Source organism: Sceloporus occidentalis, unplaced genomic scaffold (genome assembly GCF_023333645.1).
Source record: "Sceloporus occidentalis isolate IW3139 unplaced genomic scaffold, rSceOcc1.0.p SCAF_14, whole genome shotgun sequence".
Classification (NCBI taxonomy): domain Eukaryota; kingdom Metazoa; phylum Chordata; class Lepidosauria; order Squamata; family Phrynosomatidae; genus Sceloporus; species Sceloporus occidentalis.
The window spans coordinates 10935923-10954688 of NW_028316994.1; the positions used below are offsets into that span (position 1 = coordinate 10935923).

At 37.2% G+C, this 18766-nt stretch overlaps 1 protein-coding gene across 1 annotated transcript; it reads left to right on the forward strand.

The window, feature by feature from the left end:
* Positions 1 to 8263: 8263 nt before the first annotated feature.
* On the forward strand, positions 8264 to 18376 carry LOC149303902 (vomeronasal type-2 receptor 26-like). The gene is made up of 4 exons (XM_089480861.1): positions 8264 to 8554; positions 14135 to 14362; positions 15356 to 15482; positions 17475 to 18376. Exons 1-4 carry the CDS (start codon positions 8264 to 8266, stop codon positions 18374 to 18376), a joined length of 1548 nt encoding a protein of 515 aa, XP_089336987.1.
* The last annotated feature ends 390 nt before the right edge of the window (positions 18377 to 18766 follow it).

The following is an 18766-nucleotide window of genomic DNA, read 5'->3' on the forward strand; positions in this document are numbered from 1 at the left end:
GTAAGTCACATTTTCTCAGCCTCAGAGGATAGCCGTGACAAACCCCTCTGAAGAAACATGCAATGAACACCCTCTGAAAGGTTCACCTTTGGGTTGCCATAAGTCAGAATCGACCCGAAGGCCCAGAACAACAGCAACAAATGTGTATGGTATATGCATGACATATCTTAAGGAAATGATTCCTTCTGGAGAGGGGTGAGAATATCATATATGCTGGGGCGGGGACTGAGCAATGGCTCGGTAGGTCTGCCTGAATCTTCCCAATGCTCGGAAATGGATAATTGCAGTAAAAAAAAAAAAAAGCTCCCAAAGAAATGTTGATTCTTTCAGGTGGATCCATAAGAAGAAGGTAAAAGGAACACAAAAAGGTAAAAAAATAAACCCTATTATTGTCTCATGAAGATTCAGAACATTTTAGTTTCATTATTGTGTAGGATGGAAAATCATGGAGGAATTCTGTCCGCCATTAAAAAGACAAATGAGGCAGCTAGAGGCTATTGAAAAGAATTTTGAGATAAGAACTTCAGCCTTGTATCTGCCTTAAATCGGGTGTAATTAACCCATAAATTATAAATGGACAGTAGCTTGAATGAGAAGAGAAAAGAGGACTGTTCACTGTTAATTGTTTAAAAGGGGGGGAACCCCCTGCTAGCTGTTAGCTGCCTTAAAGTTAAGACAGAGAGGGAGAAGGAGGAAGCTGGGAGGTGGAGAAGACCGAATAAATGCCAAATAAATGTCAAAAAAGTCAAAAATATTAGGGGGGAAACTTTGGAATAGAGGTGTAAGACAGACTGAGAAAGATAACCATTCAGACAGAGCTTTTGGAAGACTGTCTAGATTAGAACAAACTGAACAAACAGAAATGTTAAGAAGTTCTCCTAAAAATGGCTACTCCTTCAAATACACTCCCAGTGAATCAAGGAGAAGAAAAGGGTGAGGAAAAACAAGAACAAGGAGGTGCAGATTCAGGAACAGGAGTAAAAGCAGGAATGATGGACTGTGAACAAATGATGAATAAACTCACACAAATTATGAAACAGGAAAATGATATGAGATTTAAGGAGATGAACCATCTTCTGGAAAGACAGAAAAATGAAATAGTCCAAGCAAGAGAAGCGGAAAAGCAAGGTTTTTTTGACAGCAATTCAGAATGAAAGAGAGGCTGTGACAAAGCAATTCCAATTACAAATGCAACTTGAAAGGAAAAATTCTGACAGAAAATGTATGGAAATACAAAGAAATATAAAACAAATACTAGAAGATGTGCAAGCATTAAAATTAGACAGTAAAGAATGCAAAGTCACACAAGGAAGACACCAAAGAGAGATTCAAGTTAATAGAGACAAGCTTTCAGAAATAGATAAAAGACTCATATATCTACAGGATTATCAAAGAAGAACCAATTTTGTTATCAAACATATACCAGAGTCTGGGAAAAGAGACAGAAAATATGATTTGAAAACAGAAATTTTGAAATGGTTACAAAAAATCTCCTCATCTCTCAATTGGACTGAGTCAGATTTGGAAAGGTACACCGCATCGGACCAGGGATGAACAAGATAACACCATGAGATGTAATAGTAAGAGTAACAAATTACAACTAAAAGGAAGGATTGATGAATATGATGAGGAAGAATCCAGAAAAATTAAAATTTGATGAGGCCAAAGTAAAAATAATGATTGCTGCTTGCAAACGAAAATGTGGAGGATGTCGATGAAACCATGCACTATTGCATTGATGAGAGCGGGAATTTATTATACATGGGGACATGCAGGAAAAGCAGTATAAAAATAAACAGTTTATTATTATTATTATTATTATTATTATTATTATTATTATCCTGTACTTCTGAAATTTCAAAAAGCAGGGAAAAGATATAGGATTGAATCAGTGGAACAAGGACTACAATTGTTGAAAGATCTTGGCACATATAACAAAGAAAAAAGAACAACTGGAGAGTTGAGAAAATCTGAAGGAAGTGGAGAAGTCATTCAGGTTGGAAAGCTCGGAGGAGAAGAACTACTGGGAGCATGTGGAGGAAGTGAATTTCCATAGAGGAAAGGAGAATTTAAGCAATCAAGTTTAAAGTCAAGTTTATTGTTTTTATGAGCAGTGGGGGGGGGGGGGGTGGGCAGTTTCTTTGGCCCTTGGGATGTCTTCGTCACCCCTCTCCACAGGGGTAGCTTCAGTGACTGGGGCTAGAGCAATGCGCTCTAGCAAGAAGAAGTGGAGAGGTAAATGGGACGTGGGGAGGGAGTGGAGGGGAAACACGCGGAGGAGGGAAGGGATATGTGTTGCACAAATTGGAGCCATTGGAGAAAGAAATAAACAGTACTATGTTAGATAAACTGAAAATTTCAACTTTAAACACCAAAGGTTCAGGGATTAAACAAAGAATTGAAGCTTTATTACGAAGGGACGCAGCAGAGGTTATCCTTATTCAAGAGAAGCACCAACGGAAAGAGGGGGAAAATGAACTGAAACTGAACTGGGCAAAGAATTATGAGAAAGCATTTGGAAGTTCTAAATCAAAGGGTGTAGCAATAATAATTGCAAAAAAATGTAATTTTGTAATAAATAAGGTAATAAATGGTTATGAAAGAAGATACATAATAATACAGGGAGAACTAGGTGAGGATAATTATGTATTTGTGAATGCATATGCACCAAATGAAAAACAAGAAGAGTTTTATGAGAAAATGTTAAATAAATTGGAAAAAATACAAAAACAATATGTGATCATAGCCAGAGACTTTAACATGCAAATGGATAAGATTAAAGACAAATCTAACCCCTCAGTAAAGGATAAACATAGAAATATAACAAACTTAAATAACATAATGAAAAAAGGGAATTTAAAGTTGTCTGGAGATCAGTAAAAGGGGATGAAAAGAAATATACATATTATTCTGCTGTACATAAAATATATACTAGAATAGATTACATTTTTGTTTCAAAAATTATGATAAATAAAGTTTTAGATACTGAAATATCAAGTATAAAAATAAGTGACCATGCTTTGGTGAGTGCAGAAATTATTATTAAGAAAGATTATGAACAGACAAAGCAGTGGAGGTTAAATACCAAGATACTGAATTATAAAGATATAGTAGATAGCATTGGAAAGGAATGGCGAGAAATATGGGATATAAATAATAAAGATGTGACAAAAGGTTTGCTATGGGATATGATGAAGGCAGTAACAAGAAGAATATGTATAAAAGAATCACACAACCTTCGAAAAAGACAAGAAGAAAGAAAAAGAAATTAGAAACAGATATAGAACAATTGGAGAATAAATATATAGTTAATAAAAATAAGCAGATTTATATGGAATTAAAGGCAAAAAGGGAGGAATTGCCAAAGATAGAAATAAAGTACAAGAAAATTTGATTTATTTAAGAAGGGAATATTTCAAATATAGTAATAGAAACTCAAAAATGCTGGCCAGGTCCACACAGAAAAAGAAAATGGAAAGTATGATAAATATAGTGAAGGATAAAGCTGGGAATATGTGCAGATTGATGAAAGAAAAAATATAATTTTTTGAAGAATTTTATAAACATTTATATCAAGCAGGAAAAAAACCCATTAGATCAAATAGAAAAATATGTAGAAGAAAATTGGGGACAAATATTAAAGGAAGAAGATAATGAATTACTGGAAAAACCCATTGAAAAGGTAGAGATAATAGAAGTAATTAAGAAATTAAAAAATGGGAAAACTCTAGGATTGGACGGTTTAGGACCTGAATATTAAAAGATGTTTGAAAAAATACTAGTTCCAAAATTGTTAGAGTTATATAATGGAATAATAAATGGAGAAAAAAATCCTGGCATCATGGCAGCAATCATTGGTAATATTAATACCAAAAATAGATAAAGATTTAACAGATCCAGGGTCATATAGACCTATATCATTAATAAATCAGGATGCAAAGATATTAACAGGAATAATAGCAAATAGAATGAATAAATGTATGTATAAATATATAGGGAAAGATCAATGTGGATTTGTGAAAGGAAGACAGATGTCTAATTTAGTAGGTAGAGTTTCGAGTAAAATATGTGTGATGGGGACAATAAAATCAAAAGCAGGGATCTTGGCATTAGATATAGTTAAAGCATTTGACTGTGTGGCATGGCCAACATTAAAAATAATTATGAAAAAGTTCATAATGGAGGAAAAAGTAAAGGCCTTAATAGACCAATTATATTGTAATAATTCAATTAAAGTAATTGTCAATGATGGAATTACGAAGGAAATAAAAGTAAGGAGAGGTACAAGACAAGGATGCCCGCTTTCACCAATATTATTCGTAATGGTTATAGAAATGTTAGCAAATGTTATAAGGAAAGATAGTTGTTTGGAAGGAATAGGACTGGAAAAAAACATAAAATCAGTTTATTTGCCGACGACATGTTATTAACTCTTAAATATTTAAAGGACAAAATAGGAAAAATTAAAGAACATTTGAATCTATTTGGAGAGATAACAGGACTTCAAATTAATTGGAATAAATCAGAAATGATGTTATTTAATTATACAAAAAAAGAAGAGTTGGAGTTTATGAAACAAAAAGAGTTAGGGATAAGAATAAAAAGTAATATAATATATTTAGGAATAAATATAACAAAAGATTTAAAAGAAAAGGAAGGGAATTTTTTTATAGTACTACGGAAAGAAGTTGAAAAAAAATTAGTAGAATATAAGAAAATTCAAATATCATGGTTTGGAAGAACAGCATTAGTCAAAATGTAAATTTTACCAAAATTAAATTTTTTATTCAGAATGATACCACTAACAATATCAGAGGTAGAATTACATAAATGGCAACGGTTACTAAATGTATATTGTAATGGAGGAAAAAGAAGTAGATTAAATAAACAATTTTGGTACGAGCTCAGAAAAAGGGAGGGTTAGGCCTCCCTAATATAAAAGGATATTATGAAGCCAACCACTTAAGATATGTAATAGAAGGTATGTTGGATGTACCACATTTGGATTGGTTAGAAATGGGGGGAAAAGAGATAGATATGAAAATAGAGAAATTTAGTTTTAAAGAATTTAGTAGGAAAGAAATTAAAGAAATTGAAAACCCATTTATGAAAAATATATTAGAAATATGGAATAAATATAAAAAAGGATTAATGAATGAAAACTCAATGATAAGACCAGTAATAATGGAAATTCTTTTCAAAAAATTTAAAAGATTTATTGGATAAAGAATTAAAGGAAAGGAAAATAGATAAAATAGAAAATTGGATGGAATTAAAAATAGGAAAAGAAAATATAAAAGAAAAACTTAGGGGAATAAATATGTCCTGGTTACATTTTATGCCAATAGAACAATGGTTTAAAAATTGGAAGAAAAAAAAACATCGAAAAAGGAAAATATACACAATTTGAACAAATAATCCAGAAAGGAAAAGAAATTAAGACGAAAATATGAAAGGTACAACTAGTAAAATTTAGAAAATATGAATGGAAAATAAGAGGTAAAAATTAAATCAAATTATTTTAAAAGAAATATGGGAAGTTGAATTAGGACGCAAAATTTGTGATAATGAATGGAATAGGATTTGTGAACAAAGACATTTGAAAAATGTATCAGTGCGAATTAAGGAAAATTATTATAAACTGATCTGGAAATGGTATTTGACGGCAGTGAAATTACATAATATAAACAAAGATAATTCAAAATATTGTTGGAGAGGCTGTCAGAAAGTAGGATCATATTATATACATATGTGGTGGCAATGTAAATATGTACAAAAATGTTCCGAAATAGTAATAGTAGATAGATAGAAAATATTATGAATATAAAGATAGATAGAAAACCAAACATACGATTGTTATCAATATACAATGAAGTAGAATGGAAAGAGGAAAAAACCTTGTAACAATTTTGTTTACTGTTCCGCGATTAATCATAGCAAGAAATTGGAAAACAAAAATAAATGTGAAATTGGAGGACTGGTATAAAGAAGATTGGAAGTTAGCAATTAATGACAAATTATCAGGCAAAGTAAAAATAAAAAAAGGTTTATGAAAAAGAAATGATTTTGATGAAATATGGAAAAAAATTATTGAAAATGTATTAAGAAAAGAAGATGGGAAATTACCTCCACAGGAAGAGTTAAAAATTTGGATGGAGTATAAAGAAGGGAATGGCTCCGGGGGGAAAGGGGTGCACTGAGGGGTGCCCTCCCTCCATAACTGTCATCTTTCGGCCGTTGAGGGAGAGTACAGGCTGGCTCAGTGTCATCAGAGGCTAGCCTGAAGATACAGTGTATCTTAACGTGTATTTTATCCATATTTGTAATGTTTTATTAGTTTTATATATCTATTGTAGATTTTTTCTTGTACTTTTCTTCTATGATCTATTTGGAATAGCGATTTATAAATAAAACGTATTATTATTTATTATATTTAGGGTTTTTTTGTAAAAAAATAATGAATAAGATGGAAAAGTACATATATGTATGGAAAGAATGTTAAATCTAAATAAATAAAAAAGAGAATATCATATATGCTGATGGTGATTAGTGACTGGGTTAGGTTTGAATGTGACTAGCACTGATCTGCTGTCATGGTCTCTGTGTGCAGCTATCTGTTTATCAGGGGAAAGTCACCCAGTACCACTTATCATCCTGCACTGGTTGATACGAATATTACGGATGCCCTTGTTAATAGAGTTTTGGAATTATGATAAATTGTTTTAATTTCTGAGAGTGTGAAGGGTATAGTGAATCTATGCTGTCTTGGTGATCCTTTCCAACACATTTCCTTCTTTCTGCTCAGAATGTCAGATCACTCATCATGCACTAGGATTCCCTAATGTATAATGTGATATTTACTACTCCTTCAAGCACAGATGGTATCAAACATGTTTTCTCCAGTTCCGCATGAACTCTAAAGCTTTGAGAATGATGATTATCTAACCTATAATTTCCAAACTTGTGATTCTGGCTGCCTGTGGAATTGCAGCACCAACAAGAGCTTGGAAAATTAAGAGCCAAATAATCTGGATTTCCTTAAATTGCCATACATCTGCTTGAGGCTAACAATGAAGCTTGGACAGCTCATCATTTTCTGCCAATGCTTAATCTGGAGTCTTTGGACCAGAAAAAGCTGCTGCTTGGGTGAGGGTGGTTGTTTATAGCTGGGTATTGCATGAAAACAGAGCAAGAGATGCAAGTTTGGACGCTTGTGCATCATTGGGAATGAGCACAAACTGTAATGGCACTTTCAGAGGTTTCATTACTCCTCATCTTTCTCTTGACTGATATTTTGAACAAACGTTTGGGCTCCATGTGCAGCTGGCAATGCCACATTCAACAAAATTCTGTTCGTTCCAAAGGAGATCTTCTCATCGGGGCATTTGTGTCCATTACATCTGCAGAAATGTTATTAAATGACTTTAGGGAAGCACCGGGAACATCCTACAGATTTTGGTAAGGAAGAAGAAGAGGCTAGAAGAATGGCTTTGACTCAGTTTAGTATGATTTAAGTGGGTCTGGTTTAAAGTGTTTTAGTGTTGACACAGATGGATCAGTGGTGTCCCTAAAGTTGGTGTCCCTCTCATTTCACTCTATACTCCTTAGGCTTTTCTGGACTAATGTTAAATCATAATTCTCATAAAACTAGCAAAATTAAAATTCTATCTTCAAATTACAATATTGTATACACAACCTAAATGTATTTATATAGACATAGTGAAGATTTGGTTAAAATGTGATGATTTAAAAAATTTTTTTTATAAAAGAATCATAATTTTCAAATGTTCAGGGGCTGAGGGAAATCAATGAAAATGCTACATAGTTACAAACTGCATGCTGGATTTGAAAGAATATAGACTAATTTATACTGGTATATTTGCAGCAGATTAATTACTTCCAGGTGCTCAAAGAATACTAAACAGAAATTATTCCTCCGTAGACAATTATATTCTTGAAGGACTGATGTGGCACAGAGACTAGGAACCATGTTTCTTTCAAAAGAAATAGTAAGAACTTACATCAATTTTGTACCAAACCACATCTCTGTCTTTAAATTCTTTAATTCTAGTTGTAGTCTAAATGTATGTCTCTGCATCACGATACAATTGATGGATGAAAGCTCTGCAAGAGAATATCACAAGTCCATCTGCTACTCTTATATGTTTCCTATTTTATTCTCAAGGTTTCCCCTGGTATAATAAGTAAATAAAGTGCATTTCTACCTTTGATATAAACTTGTAAAATTAATTCTGAATGCAGGATGTTGACTAAGAACTACCAGCTTGTCTTTGCCTTTGCTTTTGCCATTTATGAGATCAACAAGAATGACAAGTTTCTGCCCAACATCACAATGCAAGCAGCAATCTGGGACAATTCATATAGTTCACTGAAAGCCAGTTTGGCCACATTGGGTTTCCTCTCAATGGGACGACAGAAAGTTCCCAATTACAAATGCAATTGGGAATACAATCTCATAGCCATCATCGGTGGTCACACCTCTCAAACGTCCCTCCAGATTGCCAATATCTTAAATATCTATAAATTTCCACAGGTAAGAATGGTCATACTTCATGCCTTAGTACAGATTTTTTCTTCCATTGCCTCTACTTCTATATCCTTCTCCTAATCGGATAATTTGAAATGATCTTGTCAGTACTGTGTGTCTACTCAGTTAACAGTTCAGTTGTGACTTTGCCATTGGTGTGAATTTGCTTTAGTAAAAGCTCCAAACTTGCTTTTCATTGCCTTGATTTCTGTTTGGGCCTGGCATCTGAGTTCCATGCTCTAGCAGAGTAAATGTAAGATACATCTCTGCATGCTTTCATAGAAACCACTCCGTGTGAAATTAAGTGCAATGATTCCATGCTGAAATAGACCTGCACCACTCTGCCCACTTCCCTCCTGGTTTTGGAGAAGATTTGGAAAACATTATTTCTAACTGTAGTAGGATGGATGATGGGGAAAATGTCTTTGTCAAAAGAGGGATAAAAGCTAGGATCCCTTAACTAAGCAAACAGATAGCGAGGCTAAGCCTCACAATCCAGAAGGTACTCCACATATTCATGTGATGCATGCTTCTACCAACACAAGGGATGGGAGAAAAGTACATTTTAATTCATTTGGGGAGGGGACCTTATCCATTTCATACCTGGCATAACTCCATACACTCCTGAAAAGAAGCCATGTGCAGAATTCTAGATGTTTCCAAGTTTGGGACAGCAGAACAGTGTTCCAAAACTGTGTACATTAGGTGAATGACTATGGAATAAAGCATGTATTTTTGGAATGTGCATAGATGAGGTTTACAGTGTGGTCACAGTGGCTTAAATTTTATAAATGCTCCAAAAATATTTGCATTTGGAAAAGTAAGTAAAGAAATAAACAATCAATTCTGTGACGGATTGAAAGGCTTTTGCAGTCCAGTCCAGACCAAAATAGGGAAAAACTGGAAAGGAAGGTGGGCTTGTAAACCTTCTTTTTCCCCCCCTATGCAAGTAGATATAATCCCTTTCTATGAGAATATGAGGGTTTCTGTGATTGTTTCAAGTACTATGCATATTTCCCATAATTTACTGTAGGGATAGATTTCAAAATTACACATGGCTTTGCTGCTTAGAAAAGGGGATTTGCAGGCAGAAAATATGCTTAATGCTTTTCAAAATGAAAAGGAAAAAAGCTTCTTAGACAGAATACATGATCAAGAACATGTTCTTTTCTGGAGTAAATAAACTTGCTCCTAGGTGCAGGCTTCAGTCTCATTTCAACAGTTATATTTCTATGAACATTTCCCACCTTATTTTCAGCTTCTGAAAAGAGAGAAACTGTTTAGCTGCCATCATATTAGTTAGTCTCCATGAGAGTAGACCCAATGAATCAGTTGCTAACAACAAATTTCAATGAAAAATCTTATTGATTAGTCAGCTGACCATATCAATAGAAGACAAAATACAAAATACATAATACAAAATCTAAATGTTAGGATATCCAAATACATACAAGGATAAAAAATTGATCACACTTAAAAACTCATATAAACTTAATTAAAAAGTTAAAACAAATACAAGTAAAATTTAAATTAAAAAATTATATAAAACAAACTACAGTCTACAACGATCTAAAACAGAGTGGGGAGGAAGGAAGGGATGTTGGAAATGTTTAAATGAACTCATCTCCGTGGCATGAAGCACAGTTTTGCATGATACATTGATCTCTCAGTCGAGCAACTTTTACAATAAATTTTACTACTCAGCACAAAAGATGTAAATTCTCACCGGAAAGGAAATAGGACAATCTGACAGAGGATCCCAATAGGTCAATCTAACCAAAAATGGTTGTAAAAGGTGGGCTCTCTCATTATCATATAAGCAACAGTCAAAGAGGATGTGTGTAATGTCCTCAATGGCAGGAGCAGCACAAATGCATCAATCAGTTGTTGAAAGTTCAGTCGACATGTAGAGAAAGCCAACGAATTCAATGGGCTTTTTTTCTCAGGACTAACAACAGAGTTTGGGCCTTTGTTTGTAAAGGCTGGTTCCAAAAGGCCCCAAAGGACTGTGGTGAAGGAAGTGCAACACATGGCTCCTTTGAAGGAATACAGAATCAAAAGTATAACTTATGTGAAGCCAAACTGTAGCACCATCACTTTAAGTGAATTGTGCAACATAGTGGGCCCTCCACATTGGCTGGGGTTAGGAGCACAGGTCTCTGGGAAAGTGGAAACCCCGCAAATAACAAAAACCCCTATTTTTTAACCTGAGAGAACCCCAATGTAGGAATCTCCAGGTCCTCCAGCATGACCTCTGGCTGATGTTGACCATAGAGCATCATTGGAGTAACTAGAGATTCCTAGAGAGAGCACACTAATCAAATCTGTCAATAACCATATCTGCAAAAGTCAAAACGGCAAATGTGGAGGACAGACTGTATTCTGCAAAAGACAAACAAGATTAATCACATGTTAAAATATGTAAAACATATTATTCTGCACCATGGTGAATGAGCTGAACATTGTGGGGAAAGGGGAACAATGTGTTTGCAAGGGAAAACTTAACTTTCACAGTAATTCAAAATGGGTATAATTTTCCTACACTGCCAAGTGAGTGAGTCTTGCTCTGCTCAAATTCTGGCATCTGGACCAGAGTGTTTTTAAATAACCCTCTCTTCTTTTTATCTCTTTGTTCCAAAAGCTAAAAGGGTCATGTTCCCCTAACTAAAAGAAGAACTGCATTTCATTTTATTTCTTTCAAAAATATGTGTTTCCTCTCCACTTCTAGCTCAGTTATGGGTCTTTTGACCCCATCTTTAGTGATAAATTTCAATTTCCCTCTCTTTTCCGGATGGTGCCAGATGAAATCATTCAGTATTTTGGGATTATTCAACTGTTTGAGTATTTTGAATGGAATTGGATTGGTCTCCTCATTCCAGAGGATGAAAGTGGAGAGAGATTTCATCGAATCCTCAGTGCAAGTCTTGTCCAGAAGGATATTTGCATTGCTTTGACACTATCTGTTCCCACAATGACAAATGACAAGTTATCATTCCTTCATAAAAGCCTAAATGCCATTGCCACTGCTCTTCTCTCAAAGAATATTAATGCGATCCTGGTTTATGGGGACTCTCAATCTATGGAGGGTTTTCAAGTTATTCTAGGAAGGCGTGAGTTTTTTCAGAAGCAACCTATGGAAAGAGTTTGGATCATAACTGCTCAGTTGGATGTCACAAGTGTTTTCTCAGGGAACAGGTTCACAGAAAGATCCCTCAATGGCACCTTTTCCTTTGCCCTTCATACCAATGTGGTGCCAGGATTTCAGAAGTTTCTGCAGAACCTAAATCCCATTCAGTCCAAGATTGATCACCTAAAGGAGTTTTGGTCCAGTGCCTTTATGTGTTCTCTCCCACTGTATAACCTGAATTACCCAGATGCAAACAATTGCACTGGGAAAGAGAAAGTTGGAAACCTTCCTGGATCTCTCTTTGAAATGAGGATGACTGGTCAGAGCTACAGTGTTTACAATGCTGTCTATGCTGTAGCCCATGCTCTTCATGCTGCCAATTCATTGAGCACCAAATGGAAAGCAAAGGATACTGGGAACAGTTGGAGACTTCTGAATATTCAGCCCTGGCAGGTATGTCCAGGGTAAAATGACTACTTAGATAAATTTCTCATTACCTGTCAGCTAAGATGAGTCACTTAATCAGACAAACAAAAACATCCCTCACAATAACATTATTTATAATTCTATCATTTTAATAATTGTTGTTGTGCCTTCAGGTCATTTTCAACATATGAAAACTGTAAGGCAAAAGTATCACAGGGTTTTCTTGACATGATTTGTAGTTGGGGTGGCATTGCCTTTGCTTTGCTATGATGCCGAGAGATTGTGGCTTGCTCAAGGTCCCCCACTGGTTTTCATGACTGAACTGGGATTCACATGCCAGTCTCCTAGTCACACTATACACTGGCTGTCGTTTTCATCATGTGTGCTTGTGTATGCATGCACACAAACCCACCAACTTTTAAACAGACATGCCAGACACGATGCTCAGGGATTGTTTATGAAGCGGGGAAGGCCCCACCTGGAATACTGTGTCCAGTTCTGGGCGCCACAATTCAAAAAGGATGTTGAAAAACTGGAACATGTCCAAAGGAGGGCAAGTAAAATGGTGAAAGGTCTAGAAACCATGTCCTATGAGGAATGACTTAAGGAGCTGGGGATGTTTAGCCTGGAGAAGAGAAGGTTAAGAGGTGATATGATAGCCCTGTTTAAATACTTGAAGGGATGCTATACTGAGGAGGGAGCTGACTTGTTTTCACTTGCTCCAGAGACTAGGACCCGGAGCAATGGATGCAAGCTACAGGAAAAGAGAGTCCACCTCAACATTAGGAAGTACTTCCTGACAATAAGGGCTGTCCGACAGTGGAACACACTCCCTCAGATTGTAGTGGAGTCTCCTTCCTTGGGGGTCTTTAAACAGAGACTAGATGGCCATCTGTTTCGGGATGATTTGAATTGGATTTCCTGCATGGCAGGGGGTTGGTCTAGATGGCCCTTGCAGTTTCTTCCAACTCTATTATTCTATGATTCTATGATTCTAAGGAAGGAGAATTTGTATAATATTTCAAATTCTTATAAAAGCTCTTTTCAGGATCTTCTCCTAAATATCCCCATGTAGAATTCAAAGTACTTGCCAGGACCTATGAAGCTTGGGTTTAAAAAAAAAAAACATACTCTTCTCATTAAACCCTGGCTGAATTTTAGATGTTTTCACAAAGGCTTTTTTTCAGTCCCATCACTATCACAGGACCATTTGGTGGCAGCCAAACATGACAGCTTAGACTACAGCACTAAACTATTATAGCTTTGTTATCCCACTTTTAACTGCTCTGGCTGTGTCCTGTTGCTTTCTGGGATTTGCAGTTTAAGGAGGGACATTTAGGTCTCACTGAAATACAAACCTGAAAATGCAACAGGAGGTAGCCAGAACAGTAAAACTGGAATCGCAGCACTATATAAGAGACTCTTGCTGGTTGCTCCAAGGCTGTGAAATTCCATTCCATGGGAACCCAGGCAGGCTACCTCTCTGCACTCATTTCATTAGCCTATGTTCAGAAATAGTTTTGGCAGCAGAAGTTGTACTTCTTTCCCCCCTTTCATTATATTTTAAATGCTATTTAGCTCTCTTAATTTACTCCTCTCTTTTAATAGGAAATGGTATTTAACCAGTCTTATTTTTTCTATACCATTATAACTAAATGGTTTCAGCTGCATTTCTATTCATTTGTGTGATAAGAAATGAAGAATCTGGAACTAGAACAAAGGCAGTATGACAGACAGATAATAGCTACCTAGTTAGAAAGCAAATCCCTACTCCCACGAACAGCCCAAACAGACAGGCCAAAATAAAGCTACTTTGGGTTACATTGGAGGTAAGCTGTTTAAATGACACATGGATCGCAGAAGGCCAGAAGATGCACCAAAGATTTTCTCCATTCCTTAAGACTGGAGTGTGGCTTTGGCGTAGCTTCCAGCCTCTTAGGACTCATCGATCATTTAAACAGCATACATCCAAAGTGAACCAAAGCAGCTTTATTTTGCCACATAATCATCTTTTTTGTCCTGCTCCAATTTAGCTATGCTCATTTCTGAGATACATCCGCTTTAACAATAGTGCTGGGGAAGAAATCTTTTTCAATGAAAATGGGGATCTGGTCTCTGGATTTGATGTTATCAACTTGGTCACTTTCTCTAATCAATCTTTCCAAAAAGTCCGAGTCGGAGGAATTGATCCCCAGGCTTCTGCAGGCAAAAGGTTCACCATGAATGGCAGTGCTGTTGTGTGGAATCACAAGTTTGAGAAGGTAGATTTGCCTTTATTTGTCTGGAAAAGAGATTCTTTGCAAATGAAAACTAGAGAAAAACAAGAGATCACTTTTGACACTCAAAGGTTACCTTTGCCACATGGGGATTAATAGTCATTCCAAAGAGTTTGCATCCTAAAATCATAGCATCTTTGAGTTAAACGGTATTTTTGTAAGATACCCCTGACCCTATACAGACCAGCAGAAAGTGCTGTCCTGTGGGCGGAGTCAGGGTGCAGTGTCCTCATGCTGGATACACTAACCCCGCCCCCAGGGGCCATTTTGGCATGCGCCGGTCCAAAGAATCATTATCCAACCAAGAACTTTATCACACCCACTTGTTTCTCACTGCAATCACAGTAAAAAATTGAAATGGTAACTTAGCACTTTGAAGGCAGCCATCTTCACATTGATTATCTTAGGGCTGCTGCCCCCATTGCACTCTCTTCCCTTCCCTCCTCCCTCCCTCACTTCCCATCATGCCTTTGGGTTCTTTTGAGCTTTTCAACTTTTGTTGTGTAGTTCTGCAGCTCTGTAGCTCTGATTTAATGTTTTAATTTTTAATTTTTAAACAAACAACACTACTGTGAGGCTTCAGAGCTGTGGATTTGTGTGAAAACCAAAGGGTTATTTTTAATAAAATAGCAAGGGGGGAAGAGGGGAAAATAGCATCATGTGAGTGCGAATTGCACAAATGCCCCGGGAATGGCTTTTCCCACCCATGGCGTCACGCAATTGGAAGCCCATTCACAGGAGAAGGAACAGCTGGGCATGGGGCAGCTACAGGAGGGAAATGGCATGGTGCTATCAGTGTTGCCGATGCCACTTCCTTCTCAATTAAATCATGGTTTAAAAGTCTCATGTGATTACATAAAAAATGTAAAGGTTCTTCTCCACCTCTAAAGAAATGGAAAGATAGTGAACCACCTCATCTCACATAGGAAGAGTGAATTTTTCACCATTCTGAATTCTCATCTTTGTGCTTCACATTAGATGCCTCCTTTTTCAAAATGTGTTGAGAACTGCCAGCCAGGATACAGCAGGCTTATTCAGCCGGGGAATTATGTCTGTTGCTATGACTGTGTTCAATGTGCTGATGGGAGGATTTCAGACCACCTTGGTAAGAAAAAGAATATTGTGTCATATGGGGAATACTTAATCTGCTTTACATAGGGGAGTAATCTAGACCCCAACCACTTCCTTTCTTACAAGCCACAGAAATAAAAAGATTCTAAGAAAGACTGGTTCTTGGGCTTGAGTCTTATGGGGGAAAAAACAACAGATAGGCCCTATACAGACCGGTGTGGTTGGTGTCGGGGCACAGCATTCTGATGACGCATGCCCTGACTCTGCCCCTAGGGTGACATGATGCCACATGTTGCCCCAGACAGTGTGCAGCATCATGGGGCATCTCTGCCATTGCGTCCAGATGACACAGCACCGATGGTGCACCATATAGCCGTGCCGCCACAGTTATGGCACCCTTTGGATGGTGCAAAAAGGAGCCACTTTTTGCAGCTCCTTTTTGCACCCTCCTAAGCTCGGGTCAGGGCCGCAGCGTGAGTTTGCCATGGCCCTGACCTGGCCAGGAAAGCGGCAGCCTCCCACCTCCCCTTAGCTAAAGTCTGTAGAGCCCCATAGTTACCATAATGTTTTCCAGCTCAAGAATTTGCAGTGTGTATTCCTCAGGTTCCAGCAGCAAATGTTGGTACATTTTATGTTAGAGGAAGGAAAATAGGGGTTCAGTTTATGCTTAGGATACCAGACTTTGCAAGTGCATCATTTTTTAGGAAAGCCTATGCAGAATTAAGCATAGCAAGAAGTATCTGTGTGTTTCACTAGAAAAGGGCTTCAACATTTCTGGGAACTTCAAATGAAAGTCCTCTGACAATAATTGGTCTGAAAGATCTGCCTCCGGAAGAAAGCTCTGAAATTGTTCAGGACATGAGGGAGGAGTTTTGGGCTGAATTTCTTCTCAACAAATGTTGCCAAGAAAACCCCATGATGATCTCATCTTGGGGTTCTCATGAGTCAGAAATGATTTCTAGGCACACAACACAACAGCAAATAATTTGTTTGGTATACATTGAGAGGATGTTCTCTTGTGAATTATTATGACCCTTCTTATCTGCCCCTCGGAAGAAGGAGAGATGGGAAAATCCCAGTTATGATTAAGAGGAACTCCAGACAGGAAAAGAAAATCACTGAAGGTCCCAGGTTTTCTTGATTTTGTTTTGGAGATCTCTCTACAACTTTGGATTGCTAAAAATACACATTTTGAGTAGAGCTAGTTCAGCCTCCTCTGACATAGTTCTTTATGGTATTCCCCATGTGTACGTTGCTAAGATTCACAATGTAGCATGAATTTTGAGCAGGATTTTACAAAGAATCCCAATGGGAACTGACAGAAATTTAACTATTCCCAAAATAGTGTGAATGCATCCCCTTTGAGTTTTATGTTTGTCCTAATTCACTGAGCCTCTACAGTAAACTTTGCAGCCAATGTCTCACTGTTCTGTTATATAAAAGATTTGTAATATGAGGATACTAATAGGGCTCAATCGGAGTCAGTGGTATTTGTGATCAATGAGATATAGTTGGCTCTGGGTATCTGCAATGGATCAGGTCTCGGACCACCCCCCCCCCCCTGCAGAAACTAAAATCCGTGGATGCTCAAGTTCCGTTGTTATAAATGGCCTCATTGCCATCAGAGACCTCTCCCCTTGTCTCCAGTTGAAGGCTGCCCTGCCATCTCCCTTTCCCTTACTTCTCCCTGGATCTTTCCACCACCCCAAGACGCCTGCCCACATTGGGCATCACTGGTAAAGAGCATAAGAAAGTAGCCAGTTCTAGTTTAAGTATTTTTCTATGTTCAAATAGGTAATTAAAATACATATGTTTGGGAAAAATTCTTTGAAATACACATGCAAATGAAATTATATCTTATTTAGAAACAAAACCGAATTATTTATAGCAAACTTATCAAATATTCTCATGGAAGAAAGGACAAAATTTGGTTAATTCAGAGCTAAGCAAGAATGAATTTTAAATGGAATTTGAAGAATATTTGCAGTGGTTTGGGAAACATTGAGAGCTTTTTCATGTATTTCAGATGCAAGTGAATGTGCAAAGTGTCCAGACGATCACTATCCAAATGAGAAGCAAGATCAATGCCTTCCTAAAAGAGCCATTTATCTATCCTACACAGAACCCCTGGGAGCAGTTTTGGCTTCCTCTGCAGTCTTCTTTTCAATAATTACGATTCTGGTAATGGGGACTTTCATTCATTACCAAGAAACTCCCATTGTCAAAGCCAACAACTGGACCATTACCTGTATTCTGCTTGTCTCTCTGTTGCTCTGCTTTCTTTGCTCCTTTCTTTTCCTTGGCACTCCAGGGAAGGTTTCTTGCCTTCTCCGGCAAACAGTCTTTGGGGTTGTCTTTTCTATAGCTGTTTCTTGCATGTTGGCCAAAACTATCACTGTGGTGCTGGCCTTCATTGCCACAAAGCCAGGGAACAAGATGAGGAAATGGATTGGAAAGAAGCTGGCAACATCAGTGATCTTTGTCTGTTCTGTTATTCAAACTCTGATCTGTGCTGTTTGGTTAATAACTGCACCGCCATTTCCAGAGGCTGACATGCACTCCCAGCCAGCTGAGACCATCTTGCAATGCAATGAAGGCTCTGAGACTATGTTCTACCTTGTCCTGAGTTACATGTGGCTCTTGGCTTTCATCAGCTTCACAGTTGCTTTCTTAGCCAGGAAGCTGCCTGACAGTTTCAATGAAGCCAAGCTGATCACCTTCAGCATGTTGGTCTTTTGCAGTGTTTGGGTTTCCTTTGTCCCAAGTTACATGAGCACCAAAGGGACAAATATGGTGACTGTGGAAGTCTTCTCCATCTTGGTCTCTAGTTTTGCATTACTGGCTTGCATCTTCTTCCCAAAATGCTACATGATTCTATTCAGACCTGAGCTAAATGTAAAAGAACAGTTAGTAAAGAAGAAGTATTGATATTCATTCCATCTTATTATTTATGCGTACTGTTATTTAATATATCCATTTGTAAAAGAAAATGATCCTCTGTTAGGCAATGCTAGTTGATAAGGTCTGGTAGTGAATGTGTATGTGCTTTTTACCCTTTTGTTTTCCTCATTGATGTTGTAGAAAATTGTTTATTGACTACAGACTTTATAACCATCGATCCATCAAATCAAAGGCCTAGGCCCTTATCACACGTGGGGGTTTGCAGATCAGATCTGCAGTCACTCCTGTTCTAGCAATGCGAAACCTCATGTTTTTTCACACCAGATCCGGAGTCACTCCTGTCTAGCAATGCAAATTCACATTAAAACGTGCAAACCAGAATGAATGCACATTGTATTACCACACCGGAACATAATT

What these genes read in the sequence shown, in the direction of transcription:
- LOC149303902 (XM_089480861.1), top strand. Translation starts at nt 8,264, where the DNA reads ATGTTGACTAAGAACTACCAGCTTGTCTTTGCCTTTGCTTTTGCCATT. An exon ending in ATATCTATAAATTTCCACAG is followed by an intron (nt 8,555 to 14,134) that starts GTAAGAATGGTC and finishes GCTCCAATTTAG; the next exon opens with CTATGCTCATTTCTGAGATA. An exon ending in GAGGATTTCAGACCACCTTG is followed by an intron (nt 15,483 to 17,474) that starts GTAAGAAAAAGA and finishes CATGTATTTCAG; the next exon opens with ATGCAAGTGAATGTGCAAAG.